Source organism: Saccopteryx leptura, chromosome 9 (genome assembly GCF_036850995.1).
Source record: "Saccopteryx leptura isolate mSacLep1 chromosome 9, mSacLep1_pri_phased_curated, whole genome shotgun sequence".
Classification (NCBI taxonomy): Eukaryota; Metazoa; Chordata; class Mammalia; order Chiroptera; family Emballonuridae; genus Saccopteryx; species Saccopteryx leptura.
In genome coordinates this window covers 74,260,529-74,279,399 of record NC_089511.1, presented here as the reverse complement: position 1 = coordinate 74,279,399, position 18,871 = coordinate 74,260,529, and the positions used below count along the sequence as shown (strand labels likewise).

General features: G+C 43.3%; 1 protein-coding gene across 3 annotated transcripts in view; it reads right to left on the bottom strand.

The window, feature by feature from the left end:
- Positions 1-396: 396 nt before the first annotated feature.
- Positions 397-18,871, bottom strand: part of NUDT13 (nudix hydrolase 13) — a 30,352-nt gene continuing 11,877 nt past the window's right edge. For 2 of the 3 annotated variants that reach the window (XM_066348108.1, XM_066348107.1), the window contains exons 2-9: positions 15,332-15,423; positions 10,419-10,558; positions 8,834-8,968; positions 5,096-5,247; positions 4,033-4,158; positions 3,756-3,867; positions 2,919-3,073; positions 397-1,005 (exon numbers count right to left, since the gene is read on the bottom strand). In XM_066348108.1, the coding sequence (XP_066204205.1) occupies positions 805-1,005; positions 2,919-3,073; positions 3,756-3,867; positions 4,033-4,158; positions 5,096-5,247; positions 8,834-8,968; positions 10,419-10,558; positions 15,332-15,414 (1,104 nt within the window). In that variant the 5' untranslated portion in view covers positions 15,415-15,423 and the 3' untranslated portion in view covers positions 397-804. The remainder of the gene's footprint in view (positions 1,006-2,918; positions 3,074-3,755; positions 3,868-4,032; positions 4,159-5,095; positions 5,248-8,833; positions 8,969-10,418; positions 10,559-15,331; positions 15,424-18,871) is intronic. The other variant, XM_066348109.1, reaches the window with a different exon arrangement.

The window sequence follows — 18,871 nt, the reverse complement described above, 5'->3', positions numbered from 1 at the left end:
TTATCCCATAAAATTCAAGAAATGGTTCATCCTCACTAACCCCTTAGTTGATGTTGCAACACTTACTGGATGTGCAAATGCAGAACATTTTAGAAAACAGGAATGACAAAGTGATAATCATTTCCCTGGGTCAAATTGAGTAACAGTAAAAAAAAAAGACTTACACCTGAGCTCCACTGGGATGGAGTTGCCTCGGCAGGACATCACTGCATTTGGTTTATTACAGGAGACTCTGAGAAGCCCTTGGCTCCCATTTTTCTCATCTCTTGAGATGACTTAAAGAGAGATGACTTTTATTTGACTACTGTGTACAAAATAATTACCTGTACATGAATTCAAAATGTTATGTTGTGCTATTTGTCTTTATTCTATGAGGACAGAAAGTAACTCAGTGGGTTGAGATTTGCTCTATACTGTATTTTCAATACTAAGATAAAGGTTTTAACCAAAATTACAGTATACCAGGCACATGTTGGCAGTTACATAGAAACCCAGCATTAGCAAGCCACACGCCAAAAGATGTTTGCTCCCAAGGCCTCGGAGAAAATGGGTGAACAAGGGCCTACGTCTAAACTAATGCTTCAGCCTTCCCTCTGATTTTGTCAATTGTCATCTTGTTAGGTTTTCTTCATCCTGTGGCATTTTTGAGTGCCCATCAATAGGAACTTCTTTCATTAACACTGCTGGGAGAGAGGTCCTGTGTAGGCTGCCCTTCTCTGCCTTGATGTGAGGTTGGCTGGATGTGGCCTTTTGTCACCTCCCCCTTTTCAACCGACTTTTGGGATGCCTGTCCAGGATGCTGGGCTAAGCAGGCAGGGAAGAACTGGCCAGTTTTCCCACCCACTCCTGAATCAGTTGGTGGGCGATGGCTAGTTTAGGGGGCAACCAGAATGGGGAAGTCCCCTTCCTTTGCCGAGTATACTGGTCATTTGTCTTTAGGGCTGTGACCACCTCATCACGACTAAACCAGGCAGCTGCTTCTAGTTCTCTCAAGTTCACCTGGATCTGAAAGACATAGGGAAAACAATGTAAAGATTAGGAGCTACAACATTTAGAATACTGTGGCCAAAGCTAAGAAAATGGTTCTAGAACTGAGCAGTCTTGGAACGTAACACCTGGCATCCACAGGCTGGGAGATCATCAATTCTAGATATTGCCCAGAAGAGGTATAATTAAGAGATAAGAGTTAAATATAATTTAATAGTGTAAAAAAATCCCACTTTAAGAATCCTGGAAGTACAAATACTAAAATATTAAGAGTGGTTAACATAGAGGCATAAATGAATACTTGTTTTTCTTTGTGCCTCTACTGATTGTATAAAATACAAATGTTACTCTTCTTTATTTTTTTATTTTTTGTATTTTTCTGAAGTTGGAAACGAGGAGGCAGTCAGACAGACTCCCACATGCGCCCGACCAGGATCCACCCGGCATGCCCACCAGGGGGCGATGCTCTGCCCACCTGGGGCGTCGCTCTGCTGCGACCAGAGCCACTCTAGCGCCTGAGGCAGAGGCCACAGAGCCATCCCCAGCACCCGGGCAAACTTTGCTCCAGTGGAGCCTTGGCTGCGGGAGGGGAAGAGAGAGACAGAGAGGAAGGAGAGGGAGAGGGGTGGAGAAGCAGATGGGCGCCTCTCCTGTGTGCCCTGGCCGGGAATCGAACCCCGGACTCCTGCACGCCAGGCTGACACTCTACCACTGAGCCAACCGGCCAGGGCCTGTTACTCTTCTTTAAAAGATAAAGGTTAATTAATGATAATCAAAATCATAGTATCTTTGCAAGAAGCAAAGTAGTACAAACTGAATCCATGGGAAACAGATTAGATATTATTTATCCCATTGAAACCACAACACAATCAACAGAGGGACAATGATGCCATCTGTCAGGGTTGCTATATAAAAGCAAAATGAGATTGGATAAGATAATATCTAAGTCCCATTCAACCATAAGTTCCTATAGTCATTATTATTATGTAGCTGGTAAGAATAATTATTAATAATTACTAGTGCTCAATATTTTGATTGACTTGAACAATAAGATCAATCTTGACATCATTAAATTTTTTTAAGCAGGGGTGGGGGGAAGAAGGGAGAGATGGGAAGCATCAACTCGTAGTTGCATAACTTTAGTTGTTCACTGGTTGCTTCTTATGTGCCCTGACCAGGGAGAGGGCCGAGCCAGCGACCTTGGGCTCAAGCCAGCAAACATGGGATCATGTCAATATTCCGTGTTCAAGCTAGCAACCCTGCACTCAAGCTGGCGAACCCGTGCTCAAGCCATATGAGCCCATGCTTAAGCCGGCAACCATGGGCTCTAGAATGTGGGATCTTAGTGTCCCAAGTAGACACTTTATCCACTGCACCACCACCAATCAGGCTCAATCATTAAACTTGATATATTATGTGCCTAAACTATGCAAGATGCTCTGTAAAGGCCCGATGATGAAAGATAAATTATCTCAAGATTGAGATATACACAAGGTTATGTTGGCACTCCCAGTTTTCATGGTAATTATTTTCTTTACAAGATAGCTAATTCTTGGCCCTGGCTGGTTAGCTCAGTTGATTAGAGCATTGTCCCTAAATGCCAAGGTTGCGGTTCAATCCTCTGTCAGGGCACATAGAGGAAGTCGCCAGTGAATGCATAACTACGTGGAAGAACAAACAAATGCTTCTCTCTCTCTCTCTCTGCCCCCTTCATCCCTCCTTTCTTTCTCAGTTTCTAAAATCAATCAAATAAAAAAATAATCTTTTATTTAAAAAAAGATGACTAATTCCTTAAGGATATAAATTATATTTTACATATCTTTGTATAAGCTAGATAATGTTGGACTAGACAGGTGTTTAGTAAGTACCTACAGACAAGCTTGAATGAGGCAAAGGAAAGATCACAATGTAAGTGAAGCATCAGAACTTACCTCTGTCTGTCCTGGTTTCACAGTTGCATGACAAGCGATCATGAGCGAGCTATTAGGAAAGGGCCAATGCTGGGATGTGGAGTACTGCAGGCTTTCCACCTCCAATCCCACCTCTTCAGCAACTTCTCGCCGGACAGCCTCTTCCAGACTTTCACCTACAAGCACTCAGATTAATTCAGGACAGCCCTGCAGCAGGAAGGGTGATATATGTGCCTTTTGTGAAAGAGCACAAAACAGGTGCCAAAGTTTCAGTGAAATACTCTTGGGAGAGCCTTAAATCTCTGAATATAATAGGAATGAAGCCCAGAGCTGAGTGTTAAACTGCGATCTTAACCCTCCTAGGTTAGTTATAATTCAGAATAAGAGTGGCAGTGAGAGACAGCTGCTGCTGTCAGCTTCAATAAAATCCTAATGTCACATTTCACCATCTGCAAATTTTACCACAGTAGACCGAGAAAAAAAATCTGTAAAAAAATGTTGAATTCTAGTTAGTATTATTCATGCTGAAATATTTAGGGAGAAGTGTACTAATGTCTGCAATCTATGCATCAAAAAATAAGAGGAATAGACAGACAGGTATGTGGTAAAGTACGGATAAAAAATTATAGAAGTAGGTGGTGAGTGTATGGCTTTTCACCGTATAATTCTTTCAACTATGCTCTATGTTTGAAAGTTTGCCTATAAAATAATAGAAAATTATACCAGAAGGGAGTTTTCTTGACATGACAGGGAAGAATGTGCTCGAGACTCCAAGCACTGTGACAGCAACACAAAGAACTACTAGTGATACGCTTTCGTGTCTTCCAGTGTCATCTCTACATGCCCTAAACAACTTACCTATGTCACAAAAACCTGCCAAGGCAGAATACATTCCCTTGGGAAAGGAACTCTGGCGGGCAAGCAGACATCGAGTCCCATCTGACACCAGAGTGATCACCACAGGAGCCATCTAGGAAAAGGGGATGGACCCTTAGCCACTAGGGCTTTGGAGCCTGTCAGTAAGATGAAGGAATGAATCACTAAGGAAAGCCTTTTAATTGTACGGGCTTCCATCCCCAGGACAGAGCAGTGGACAGCCTTCCTGGATGCCTGTCCCTTTAAAAGCAGCACTTACCTGTGGATAATAGATGATCTTATTGGAAGGGCACACACGCTTGCTGCCAGCCATATTCTTCTTGGTGGGCTGCCCACTTCTGCTACAGAACTGATGAGCATCGTGCCAACGGAGGAGAGCCTGAGCCTGGGAACACAAAGTTGGACTTGGTTTCATTTGGAGAGAATGTGGAGCTTGTCTATAACAGTGCTGGGTCTGGCATTTAGAGCAACTCAAAGGGAAATGTCATTGCCTTTCCAGTTTGCCTACTTTAAATGCTTATTAATTGGGCCTGACCTGTGGTGGCACAGTGGATAAAGTGTCGACCTGGAAATGCTGAGGTCACCAGTTTGAAACCCTGGGCTTGCCTGGTCAAGGCACATATGGGAGTTGATGCTTCCAGCTCCCCCCCCCCCTGTCTCTCTCTCCTCTCTCTGTCTCTCTCTCTCCCTCTCTCTCCTCTCTAAAATGAATAAATAAAAACAATAAAAATTAAATGCTTATTGTTTAAACTTTAAAATAAGGCAACTATTGAACATATTCCTTCAGCATCTGAAATATGAATAAAACAAAGCATATTTTAAATGTATTTTGAATTATTTAAAATATATGTGACATATAAAGTATTACAATAAACAGCCATGTTATTTATGACCCAGCTTAATAATAAAACATTTTCAGTATAGTTGAACATCCCAACATGTATTCCTTCCCAATAAAGTATGGATGTTTTTGCAAATAAAAAATGTTTACAGATATCTCTGAATCAAGTGGATAATCAAAAGCACTGAAGCTGTGAGGATGAGTGAAAGCAATAAAAAGTCATTTCTCATAGGAAAAACATGATGCATGACATGCTGTGGGTCATTAAAAATGTTTATGAGGCTGATGGATGCCATAGATCTGCATGTTCTTAGGAAAAATGGTCCTGACAACAATCCTGACAAGGGCAAGAAGAAAGAAGAATAAGCAATCTCCCTATATCACACTGTCTTTCGCCAAGGTGTGTAGGAAGAACTACATCTGCAAAAGAAGTCAAATGTAGCTCTAGCCTTGTGCTCTGCAGGCATGTATTTCCCCTTACCCACAGCTTTACTAAAGTTCCTAGGATGGAGAAATCAGAATCTACCGTTGATAGCAAGGAGGCATCCTTCACATTCAGCCAAAAGAGAGCTTTCCTCAACTCAATGAAAGACCCCTTGAGATCTGTCTCCATTTCAGGTTTCTGTAAGGAAGCTGGAAAAGTAGAAAATAAAATGAAATGAAACAGCCTGACCTGTGGTGGCGCAGTGGATAAAGCATCAACCTGGAAACACTGAGGTTGCCGGTTCAAAACCCTGGCTTGCCTGGTCAAGGCACATATGGGAGTTGATGCTTCCTGCTCCTCCCCCTTCTCTCTCTTTCTCTCTCTCTCTCTCTTCCCCCCTCCTCTCTAAAATGAATTAAAAAAAAAATAACATGCAAAATGAAATGAAACAAATGCCAAACTGCCTCAGGGCCCCTTTCAAGTATATCCTGTTAGAATAGTGTGTCCCAAACTCGCTAAGACTAAACTAGGGAAAATAAAAAGTATGCAGGTTCTCAAGCCCCTACATGGAGATTCTGAACAGCAGGTGAGGCCCAGAAATCTTTATTTTTAAACAATCACCAGGTGATTCATATGTTCAGGCAAATTTGAGAAATAGCAAGAAGACAAGATGGCGCTGGAGTAGGCGGTCGTACCAACATCCACCTCCCAGAACCAAAGTGGATTACAAACTAATTTTAAGAACTATCATCTGGTGCCTGACCAGACAATGGCGCAGTGGATGGAGCGTCGAACTGGGATGCGGAGGACCCAGGTTCGAGACCCGAGGTCGACAGCTTGAGCGCGAGCTCATCTGGTTTGAGCAAAGCTCACCAGCTTGAGCCCAAGGTCACTGGCTTGAGCAAGGGGTTTGCTGTAGCCCCACGGTCAAGGCACATATGAGAAAGCAATCAGTGAACAACTAAGGTGTCGCAACAAAAAACTGATTGATGTTTCTCGTCTTTTTCCATTCCTGTCTGTCTATCCCTATCTATCCCTCTGTCTCTGCAAAAAAAATTTTAAAAGGAACTATCATCTGGAAAAAGCAACTTTGGACTAAACTAAGGGGACTCTTCAACCAAGGAACACTGAAGAAGCCACACCGAGACTACTTAGTGTATCCCAAGGTTCTCTTTACCACGCCACAGTCGCAGAGCTCCAGGGAAAAGCAACCTGGTCTCATCTCTCCAGGCAGAGGAGAACAGAAGCTCCATCTCCACACATGCTGCAAATGGCTTTTCCAGTCTACCTGAATCATTACCAGCTAGAAGCAACAGTCATTGGGACTTGGACGTGAGCTGCAAAGTATAGAATTGTGACAACAATTCCAGTGCCTTGCAGACTTTTCCTGGATGTGGACTTTTTCTGGACTCCTGCTCCTTGTGACAGCTCCTAACAGACTGAACTGGGGTTGGGTTGCATTCGCAGGGATTTGGAATGGTGTTGGTGCCAACTTGGACTTGGTGAACATGTTAAGGACACTACTCTTTTATGGATTCTTGCTGTATTGGCCAAGAGTTTGCTTAAAGGCCTTAATCACTGTAAAAAAAAAAAAAAAAGGCCCTGGCCGGTTGGCTCAGTGGTAGAGCGTTGGCCTGGTGTACAGAAGTCCCAGGTTCGATTCCCGGCCAGGGCACACAGGAGAAGCGCCCATCTGCTTCTCCACCCCTCCCCCTCTCCTTCCTCTCTGTCTCTCTCTTCCCCTCCTGCAGCCAAGGCTCCATTGGAGCAAAGATGGCCCGGGCACTGGGGATGGCTCCTTGGCCTCTGCCCCAGGCACTAGAGTGGCTCTGGTCGCAACAGAGCAACGCCCGAGGGGCAGAGCATTGCTCCCTGGTGGGCAGAGCGTCGCCCCCTGGTGGGCGTGCCGGGTGGATCCCGGTCGGGCACATGCAGGAGTCTGTCTGACTGTCTCTCCCTGTTTCCAGCTTCAGAAAAATACAAAAAAAAACAACAACAACAAAAAGAAGACTGGATAAAGAAGATGTGGCACATATACACTATGGTATACTACTCAGCCATAAGAAATGATGACATTGGATCATTTACAACAAAATGGTGGGATCTTGATAACATTATACAGAGTGAAATAAGTAAATCAGAAAAACCAAAAACTGCATGATTCCATACATGGGTGGGACATAAAAACGAGACCAAGAGACATGGACAAGAGTGTGGTGGTAACGGGGGGGGGGGGGGAAGGGGGGGAAGAAGGAGAGGGGGAGGGGGAGGGGCACAAAGAAAACTAGATAGAAGGTGACGGAGGACAATCTGACTTTGGGTGATGGGTATGCAACATAATTGAATGACAAGATAACCTGAACATGTTTTCTTTGAATATATGTACCCTGATTTATTGATGTCACCCCATTAAAAATTAATAAAAATTTAAGCCCTGGCTGGTTGGCTCAGTGGTAGAGTGTCGGCCTGGCATGTGGAAGTCCCAGGTTCGATTCCCTGCCAGGGCACACAGGAGAGGCGCCCATCTGCTTCTCCACCCCTCCCCCTCTCCTTCCTCTCTGTCTCTCTCTTCCCCTCCCGCAGCCAAGGCTCCATTGGAGCAAAAGATGGCCCGGGTGCTAGGGATGGCTCCTTGGCCTCTGCCCCAGGCGCTAGAGTGGCTCTGGTCGCAACAGAGCGACGCCCCGGATGGGCAGAGCATCGCCCCCCGGTGGGCGTGCCGGGTGGATCCCGGTCAGGTGCATGCGGGAGTCTGTCTGACTGCCTCCCCGTTTCCAGCTTCAGAAAAATACAAAAAAAAAAAATTAATAAAAATTTTTAAAAAATTTTTGAGAAATAGCATAGTGCTATTTCACAAGATCCTCTTCAGGGCAGTAAGAACACTTGTATTAGCCACACATTATCACTGGAAGAAAGATGAAATGGGACCTCCAAGCTCCTACTGAATCTCATTTCAGCATCATTACCTTTGCATCTGCACCCTGAAAGAGAAGAAAGGCCTGATAGGAGTCATGAGCCTATAATAAACTGGCTTCCAAATGCAGGTTCGAAGACTCAGAGCTACCTCAAGGTAACATGTTTATTCACTTGCATTGATAAGAGATACAAGAATGATGTAATGAATTTTAAAATATTTCTTATGAAATAGAACATATAAATGTATAAAGGTACAGAGACTAATACAATAAATATCTTTGTACCCACCATCTACATTAAAAAGAAAGCATTGGCCCTGGCCGGTTGGCTCAGTGGTAAAGCATCGGCCTGGCGTGTGGAAGTCCCGGGTTCAATTCCCGGCCAGGGCACACAGGAGAAGCGCCCATCTGCTTCTCCACCGCTCCCCCTCTCCTTCCTCTCTGTCTCTCTCTTCCCCTCCCGCAGCCAGGGCTCCATTGGAGCAAGGTTGGCCCGGGCGCTGGGGATGGCTTTGTGGCCCCTGCCCCAGGCGCTAGAGTGGCTCTGGTCACAACAGAGCGACGCCCCGGATGGGCAGAGCATCGCCCACCGGTGGGCGTGCCGGGTGGATCCAGGTCGGGTGCATGCAGAAGTCTGTCTGACTGCCTCCCCGTTTCCAGCTTTGGAAGAACACACAAAAGAAAAAAAAAAAAAAAAAAGAAAGCATTAAAATTCCTTTATTTTCTTTCAAATGATGATAGTAGATGGTAGAGCTTTTTATGTCCTAACTTAAAAAAAAAAAGTTGATAACCTTTCTGTATTCCCAACTTATTTTTCTATCATGTAAAATCTCAAAATCTGCAAACCATAGGGAGTACCCATTAGAATAATGTTGTGTACCGTTCATGGAAGAGGAGCTAATTAGACCTAGATCCAGAGCAAACCATGCTTCCTGCTGTTCAGAGCATCCAATCAGCACAGACTCTTCTATTCTTTGTGTATCCTGTCCAAACTTACCCAGGAGCTTTTCCAACTCTAAGGACAGAAAAAGAGAAGGCAGAAAAACAAGGGATTTAATTAAATCTCCAGAGCCATCCTAAACTTACAGGACAGTTGCCGCCCTGAGACTAATTAGCTATGTGAACTTGGCCTAATCACTCAACCTCTCTAGGCCTCCACTTTCTCATCAGCAATCTGGGGAGTTTGGACTGAGGAAGGAATTCTTTCTGTGTAACCCTATATTACTCTATGACTATACCATGAAAGGAGCATATCCTTGGCCTAGTTCAAAAAATATGTTATAGTTAACTTACTATGTTATGGAAAAAAGGTCACATTTAGAATGCTAGAGACCAAATCAATTCTATAATTTCATCTCCAGTTTATGCTGCTTTCTTGGGCCAGAACAGAATATTCATTTGAGATCTAGTCTCTGTAAGAGAAGTGCTGTATAGGAGAAAAACCTGCCCTCCTGTGCCGGAAAGACTTTTTTTTTTTCAAATTTATAATACAACAAAACTTTGCTAAATCTTTTAAGTGTTTAGTGTCTTCTGATGGTACCCTCGTATTCTTCTGCAGTGCTAGAAACTACCTATCAAGGTACTCCCAACATCTGACTCCTGAAGGAAACTCACTGGCAGTGTATTTACAAGTTAGTCAGTGCAGCTCAATAAATAGAGCGTTGTCTTGGCGCACCTAGGTCGCAGGTTTGATCCCTGGTCAGGACACATATGAGAAGCAACTAGTGAGTGCAAAACTAAATGGAGCAACAAGTTGGTTCTTCTCTCTCTTTCCCTCTCCTTATCTCCCTCTCTGTTTCTCTCTCAAAACAATAGAAAAAAAAGTCAGTATGTAGTGACATCAGCCAAATCCTAATAAGCTTAGCTATCTCTAGTTATATACCTCAAGAGAGTTCTAGAAACAAATTAGTTTTAATTCCCTTTTAATTTTGACCCTTCTAGGAGAAATGAAGTCACATTGCAAATCCTGGCCAGTGTAACTGTTCAATTCCATGGAGGCTGGAAATCAGCAGTCTGAGGCAGAGGTTGGCAAAACCTTTTAGGCTTTTGAGCTGTCACAGCTACTCTGCTATGCCATTACAGTGTGAAAGTCGCCACAGACAATGTAAATGAATGAGTGTGTCTCTGTTCAAATAAAAATTTATTGATACATCGTGGCAGGTTCCCGTTTGGACAGCAGTTTTGCCAAGCCCTGGTTTAAGACAGTAGTGGTTCATACCATCACCAAATAATATTTGACTGGGCAACACAGGTTTATACACTAAGTAATTAATGGACAGAAGCAGTTTGAAAAATCTGGACTCGTGCTCGCTTCGGCAGCACATATACTAAAAAAAAAAAAAAAAGAAAGAAAGAAAAGAAAAACCTGGACTCTAAAGTTGGAGGATTCTTCTCAGGGATTCAATATGAACTGAATTTTTAGTGGCCATGAGTTGGTCTACTCTACTGGTCCACTTTGGGCTTACCTACGAGACTATACTGGGGGGGCAGGTATTGATGTTCTGATTTCTGAAGCAAAGGAGCCAGGTTATGAAAGAGGTAAAACGCTCCTGTCTGCTGGGCTTGTTTACATGCATCGTCATCTTCCTTCAGTTCAAATAAATACCTGCATTTTGGGAGATAAAGCATTACAAAACCACATTTAGTGACTTGCCCTGCATACACCTTTGAGAATTCTGTTCCTGCCTCCCTCTCCTACCGTGATTATTTCCTCTTATTTATTTACATCCCAAATTGCTCTAGAAAGGATTTGAGATGGCTGCAGCCATCAGTCCTTCCTTTGTCCTACTGTATACCTTGCCGGTACTTCTGTGGTTGCACTTACATTGTACAATTTAATTTGTTAATTCATCTGTCGGCCCTGAAAGACTGTGACTTCCTTACGGGCAGGGTCAGGCTTACTTCTGTATCTCCTTTAATTAGCATATTGAATGGCTCAATTCCATAAATATTTATTGAATTGAACTTCCACAGAATACCTAGTGATGGAAGCAGACTTCATTACTACAAACCAAGGGTAAACATTGTCCCTTCAGTAACTCTCATTCAATCTGGGAAAATAAAGAGCAGATTTTATCTTCAATGCACCCTTGTTTCAAACATCTAGGCCCCCATGTGGGTACCATATGTTCCTTATTTTTACTGAAGGGACCACTGATGGGAAAATGAAGCTATTACTTGACATACTTAATAAGTGTAATATTTTCAGTATCCCAAATAAAAATGTGGAAAAGAGGCCTGACCTGTGGTGGTGCAGTGGATAAAGCGTCAACCTGGAAATGCTGAGGTCACCGGTTCAAAACCCTGGGCTTGCCTGGTCAAGGCACATATGGGAGTTGATGCTTCCAGCTCCTCCCCACCTTCTCTCTGTCTCTCTCTCCTCTCTCTCTCCCTCGCTGTCTCTCTCTCCCTTTCTCTCTCCTCTCTAAAATGAATAAATAAAATTTTTAAAAAAATGTGAAAAAGAGAACATCATATAATTAGCTTCTATTGTAAAAGAAATTGTGCTGAGGTGAGTTCTATGCTTTTCAATACCTTCATTAAAGATGGCCTAAGTCTATCATTTAAACTAAAGAGACTTGGGAATCAGGTCAGCATTCGTATGCAGGGGGTGCAGGTGGAGGGTACTAACTGTAGACTTGTGGGCCTTAGGGATACCATTTTTGCCTGTTGAAAGTCCTAAAACAGGCCCTGGCCGGTTGGCTCAGCGATAGAGCGTCGGCCTGGCGTGCGGGGGACCCGGGTTCGATTCCCGGCCAGGGCACATAGGAGAAGCGCCCATTTGCTTCTCCACCCCCCCCCCCCTTCCTCTCTGTCTCTCTTCCCCTCCCACAGCCGAGGCTCCATTGGAGCAAAGATGGCCCAGGCGCTGGGGATGGCTCCTTGGCCTCTGCCCCAGGCGCTAGAGTGGCTCTGGTTGCGGCAGAGCGACGCCCCGGAGGGGCAGAGCATCGCCCCCTGGTGGGCGTGCCGGGTGGATCCCGGTCGGGCACAGGCAGGAGTCTGTCTGACTGTCTCTTCCCATTTCCAGCTTCAGAAAAATACAAAAAAAAAAAAAAAGAAAGTCCTAAAACAGACTTGGGTTTATGGCATCTTTTGTTACTTAAGTGGAAAACCAGGTTATATAGATATTTCTGTAGGATCTACAAGCTTTTGTAACACCAGTAGGCAGAGTTGGCTCAACATGGAACTACAAAGCAAAATGATAAACACATCCAAGCAACATCTTTAGGAACCTGTTTTTGAACTGTGATAAAAGAGATTACAATGATTTCTTTATAGCAGACAACAAAGGAAACCTGAGATTTTAATACTTGGGATATTTTTAAACATTTTCTGAGTGACTAGAGCCTCCTGGGGCAGAGACTCAATGTATGTCAAAGGAGAGACATGCCACTCAGAAGTTCCCAAATATAAACAACAGAACAAACACAGCTGCCTTCATAAAAGAACAGAAAGAGTGGTACAATCTGTGTTTTGCCCTAATGACCTTATAGAGCAAAACATCAAGGTTAAGGTCTTAAACCTGGGGCCTCACTGGAACTGGAACTGTAACCCAAAAAGTTTCTTACATTCTTCTTCTTTTTTTTTTTTTTTTTGTATTTTTCTGAAGTTGGAAACGAGGAGGCAGTCAGACAGACTCCCGCATGTGCCCGACCGGGATCCACCCGGCATGCCCACCAGGGGGCGATGCTCCGCCCCTCTGGGGCATTGCTCTGTTGCAACCAGAGCCATTCTAGCGCCTGAGGCAGAGGCCACAGAGCCATTCTCAGCGCCAGGGCCAACTTTGCTCCAATGGAGCCTTGGCTGCGGGAGGGGAAGAGAGAGACAAAGAGGAAGGAGAGGGGGAGGGGTGGAGAAGCAGATGGGCGCTTCTCCTGTGTGCCCTGGCTGGGAATCGAACCAGGGACTCCTGCATGCCAGGCCGATGCTCTACCACTGAGCCAACCAGCCAGGGCTCTTACATTCTTCTTGATTAGAAACACTATATTTTAAAATTCATTTCCTCCTTCAGTTATAATAGCATGGAAACCATAAAACTAAGTTCAAACATTGTTTTTTCTTTCTTTGTGTTTTTCTTGTGGGAGAGACAGAGAGAGTCAGAGAGAGGGACAGATAGGGACAGACAGACAAGAAGGGAGAGAGATGAGAAATATCAATTCTTTGTTGTGACACTTTAGTTGTCCATTGATTGATTTTTCATATGTGCCTTGACCGTGGGGCTACAGCAGAACGAGTAACCCCTTGCTCAAGCCAGCGACCTTGGGCTCAAGCTGGTGAGCCTTGCTCAAACCAGATGAGCTCACGCTCAAGCTGGCGACTTTGAGATCTCGAACCTGGGTCCTCCACATCCCAGTCCGATGCTCTATCCACTGCGCCACCACCTGGTCAGGCTGTTTTTTTCTTATTATAAAAGTAAAATATATGTTGGGTGGATCCCAGTCAGGCGCATGTGGGAGTCTGTCTCTCTGCCTCCCTGCTTCTCACTTCAGAAAAAAAAAAAGTAAAATACAGTCATTCTATAAAATCAGAAAATACAGTTATCAATTTTTTCAAAAAAGTAAATCCTCAGGAATCCCACCACTCAAAGGTGATCACTGTTTACACCAGGGGTCTTTCCAAACTAGTTATTAATATTATGCATCTATACATATATATAGGTCTGATTCAAAACATTCCTACTAATCTGTAGCCTTTTCATCTTAAACATATTAACATTTTTACACCACATTTCTTATAAATAGAATTTTATTCTTTTCTCATGATTTTTGATTAATTTTAATATATTTAATTACAATAACATTCTCATTTTTTAGACTATTCAATAATTCTGTTATCATCCTCAGAGTCCAGTCTGAGAACTGCAAATAACCTAAATGCCCAGAAATATCTAAACAAGTATTTTGTTGTGTTCTCACCCTTGCTCATGTAAGATTGCATGCTTGTGTGCCTTGCCATTTTGGACTGGGAACTCATATTTTGCAGAACTTTCTACCTGGGAGCTCTGGTTGTGAGTGTATCCCTCCAGAGGAGTTTTACATTTGCTTCTGCAAGGTGCCCCAGGGGTATTATTAGTCTAGGACTACTATTTAAATTTGTTTCCTTGGTCGGGGTTTTTTTGGACCATACCATACTGACGGTACAAATTTAAGCCCCCAAACTGTAAGAGAGCAGGCTAGTGATTTCAAATTCACAGGTGTCAAATTTGCACAGGCTGAAACAAAGAAGTCATTCATCATTTTCCTGTACTGTTGCAGATGTTTTTTCTTCTAGTCTCCCTTTCACTGAAGTTTAGTTTTTTGGTGGGGTAGGTACCAGGATTGGAGTTATTTATCTTATTTTCAAGAAATTTCATGTACAGTTTTTAATTCCATCATATGGGTATACCATAATTTAGTTCATTTCTCCCTCCCTGTTCATTCAGTCATTCAATGTGCTTCAGTGCCTATTATGTACCAGGTTCACTTTTACACACTAGGGGTACCATTGTGGAAAAGACATAGTTCCTATCTTTAAAAATGTTTTGTTTTGTTTTGTTTTAAATTATTTTTATTTATTCATTTTTAGAGAAGAGAGAGAGAGTTAGAGAGAAGGGGGAAGAGCAGGAAGCATCAACTCCCATATGTGCCTTGACTGGGCAAGCCCAGGGTTTTGAACTGGCGACCTCAGTGTTCCAAGTCGATGCTCTATCCACTGCGCCACCACAGGTCAGGCCATAGTTCCTATCTTAAATGAATTTTTTAAAAAAATTTTATTTTACTTATTCATTTTAGAGAGGAGAGAGAGGGGGAGAGAGAGAGAGACAGAGAGAGAGGAGAGAGAGACAGGGGGGAGAAGCTGGAAGCATCAACTCCCATATGTGCCTTGACCAGGCAAGCCCAGGGTTTCGAACCGGTGACCTCAGCATTTCCAGGTCGACCGACGCTTTATCCACTGCGCCACCACAGGTCAGGCAGTAGTTCCTATCTTAATAGAACTTATATTCAAGTACATCAGGTATTTTAGATATTATTGGAAATTTAGTTTATTTAGAACTTTTCTGATTATAAATAACTTTCTTTTTTTAAAAATATTTTTATTTATTTATTCATTTTAGAGAGAGACAGACAGACAGACAGAAAGGACGAGCAGGAAGCATCAACTCCCATATGTGCCTTGACCAGGCAAGCCCAGGGTTTCGAACTGGCGACCTCAGTGTTTTCAGGTCGACACTTTAACCACTGCGCCACCACAGGTCAGGCATAAATAACTTTCAATGAACATCTTTATATGTAATTCTTAATCATACTTCCTTAATCCTCAGTATAGGATTTTGAGATCTTTATAATTTAATTGGCCAAATTTTGAATAATCAGAACTCAGGTTGGTCAAAACTCACCGGGTTCTAGTGACATAGGTTGACAGCAGTCTATAGCACCAAAAAGATTTTCTCCTGCAAGCAATTCCACAATACAGAGACATTGTCAGGTCCTTAGAGGAAAGAGGAGTTAAAAAAAAGAAAAAGAAACCACATATTTAATTTAAAGTAATGAATCACCAAGAGGTTTATACTTTAAGCCAGAAAGTAATACATTTTATTAGAGAAACTGAAAAGGAGTCAGATGATTGAGCCTCTAAATTGCATTTCTCCCACTGACTAGCTGTGGGGTTTTAACTTTTCAGTAACTCTTTTGTAATGTACAAATTAAAACTTGTTCTGCCTACCTAATCTGTTGTTATGACAATCAGCTAACTATTCACAAGAAATATGCTTGTCCTTTCCTATTGAGGCATTGTTGCTGGGAGGAAGTTGCCAAGTCAAGGCCTACATTTCTCTCCTCTCTTGTATGTAAGTAGGGCCTAAACTAAATCTTAACAATGGAATGTGAATGATATGTATCTCCTCTAGGCTGAAGCAGTTAATAAGTGTGTATGCCTTTCCCATCCTCGCTTTCCCTTTCGGTTGGGAGGACTCTAGACTGGCAGAACCAGTAAACGGAGAAGCCTAGATCCTTAAATCACTACATGGGGAAAAGCCGTCTGTCAATCCAGATACCCTCAGCCTTGGACAATTTGTGAGTGAGAAATAAACTTACACCATATTAAGCCACGGAAATGTCAAAAAGTTACAGCAGCTAGCATTATTCTACTAGACCAAGTAAGCCTGGGGGTGTCTCCGGAGAGATGGAGCCTCGTTGCTCAGAATACATGAAAACCAAAGTCCCCCTGAATATGAAGTAGGAGGAATCCTATAGAGTGGAAAAATATAAAATCATGGCCATTCGGAAAATATTTCAAAATCTACATGAATCTGAGATATTTTCTGTTTTTTATATCTCAAAAACATATAACCTGACCAGGCAGTAGCGCAGTGGATAGAACGTTGGACTGGGATGCGAAGGACCCAGGTTCAAGACCCCAAGGTCGCCAGCTTGAGCGCAGTCTCATCTGGCTTGAGCAAAAAAGCTCACCAGCTTGGACCGAAGGTCGCTGGCTCCAGCAAGGGGTTACTCAGTCTGCTAAAGGCCCATAGTCAAGGCACATATGAGAAAGCAATCAATGAACAACTAAGGTCTCACAACGAAAAACTGATGATTGATGCTTCTCATTTCTCTCCATTCTTGTCTGTCTGTCCCTATCTATCCCTCTCTCTGACTCTCTCTCTCTGTCCCTGTCTTTTTTTTTTTTTTTTTTTTTTTTTTTTTTTTTTTTCATTTTTCTGAAGCTGGAAACAGGGAGAGACAGTCAGACAGACTCCCGCATGCGCCCGACCGGGATCCACCCAGCATGCCTACCAGGGGGCGATGCCCCACCCATCTGGTGCATTGCTCTGTTACATCCAGAGCCATTCTAGCGCCTGAGGCAGAGGCCACAGAGCCATCCCCAGCGCCTGGGCCATCTTTGCTCCAATGGAGCCTTGGCTGCGGGAGGGGAAGAGAGAGCCAGAGAGGAAAGTGCGGCGGAGGGGTGGAGAAGCAAATGGGCTCTTCTCCTGTATGCCCTGGCCGGGAATCGAACCCGGGTCCTCCGCACGCTAGGCCGACGCTCTACCGCTGAGCCAACCGGCCAGGGCCTTGTCCCTGTCTTAATATATTCTGCAGGTGGTTCCTTTTAAGTTCTATTCAGTACGTATTTTATTTCCCATGAAAAGTACATTTCATATTAGCAATAAAAGGGTCAAGAAGTTCCACTGAGGCCCTGGCTGGTTGGCTCAATGGTAGAGCATTGGCCAGGCGTGTGGATGTCCCAGGTTCGATTTCTGGTCAAGACACACAGGAGAAGCGACCATCTGTTTCTCCACCACTTGCCCTTTTCTCTTTCATTCTCTCTCCTCCCTCCGCAGCCATGACTGCATATTGGCCCCAGGCACTGAGGATGACTCTGTGGAGCCGCCACCTCAGGTGCTAAAAATAGCTCAGTTGTGAGGGTGGCCCCAGGTGGGCAGAGCATTGGCCCCAGATGGGGGTTGCCAGGTAGATCCCAGTTGGGACACGTGAGGGAGTCTGTTTCTCTATCTCCTCTGCTCTCACTTGGAAAAGACGGAGAGAAGAAAAAAGTTCAACTGAAATGAGAAAATTAGTACAGTTAAATAACCATCTACCCTTTTAACTGTGCCCACCTTTGACACTAAACTACTGAGGAACATCTGAAGTGTGGGCCTGCTTTTTCGTTGCATAATTATAAAACACATATGACTAGTCCTTGGACTGTTTTGGCTACCTAGCCAAGGGTAAATTATATTTAGCAAATGATACTCAACAAAGCATTATTGAGTACTGACTTTGTAAGGGTTGTTAAGGAATACAAAAATGTACAGGATGAAAATCTTGCCCTCAAGGGACTCTAGCAGGAATAAGAAAACAAATAACTTTCACAGAAAGCAGTATGTGATTCGTGGGTTATACAGCATCCTAGGAGAGTATTAATAGTGATTAGACCTGTATGATATACTGGACGAAACATATGTATGTATGTATGTATGTATGTATTTTTTAGAAAGGTATTTAAAGTCAATATTTCTGCCTCATATACAGCTGTGAGAATGTAATAAACATTCCTTTCACCTAGTAATTCCACGTCTAGGAATTTGTCCTAAGAAGTAAAGGGTATGTATAGGAATGTTAACTGAAAATTATGATAGAAAATAATACACAGCTGTTAAAAATAAATAGAAGCCTGACCTGTGGTGGTGCAGTGGATAAAGCGTTGACCTGGAAATGCTGAGGTCGCTGGTTGGAAACCCTGGGCTTGCCTGGTCAAGGCACATATGGGAGTTGATGCTTCCAGCTCCTCCCCCCTTCTATCTCTCTGTCTCTCTCTCCTTCTCTGTCTCTCTCTCTCCCTCTCTCTCTCCTCTCTAAAAATGAATAATAATAAAAAAATTTAAAAAAAAAGTTTAAATAAATAAATAAATAGAAAAGAAAATAACAGTAGAAAAATGTGTATGTAGTAAGAGGGAATAATATTCAGAATATATTAAGTCAAGAAAGCAAATAATTTTTGGTTAATTAGCCTGATCTAATTAATTTAAATACATATACATACCAAATAACATACCATATACGTACCAAAATACGTAAATTAGATGTATTTATTTATATTTTTTAAGTGACTAGAAGTACACGTACCAAACTTAACAGTAAATAATTTGGTAGAGAGAGATGGAGATAGAGATTTAAAATGGTACTTGTGGCCCTGGCCGGTTGGCTCAGTGGTAGAGTGTCGGCCTGGCGTGCAGAAGTCCCGGGTTTGATTCCCGGCCAGGGCACACAGGAGAAGTGCCCATTTGCTTCTCCACCCCTCCCCCTCTCCTTCCTCTCTTTCTCTCTCTTCCCCTCCCGCAGCTGAGGCTCCATTGGAGCAAAGATGGCCCGGGCGCTGGGGATGGCTCCTTGGCCTCTGCCCCAGGCGCTAGAGTGGCTCTGGTCGCAACAGAGCG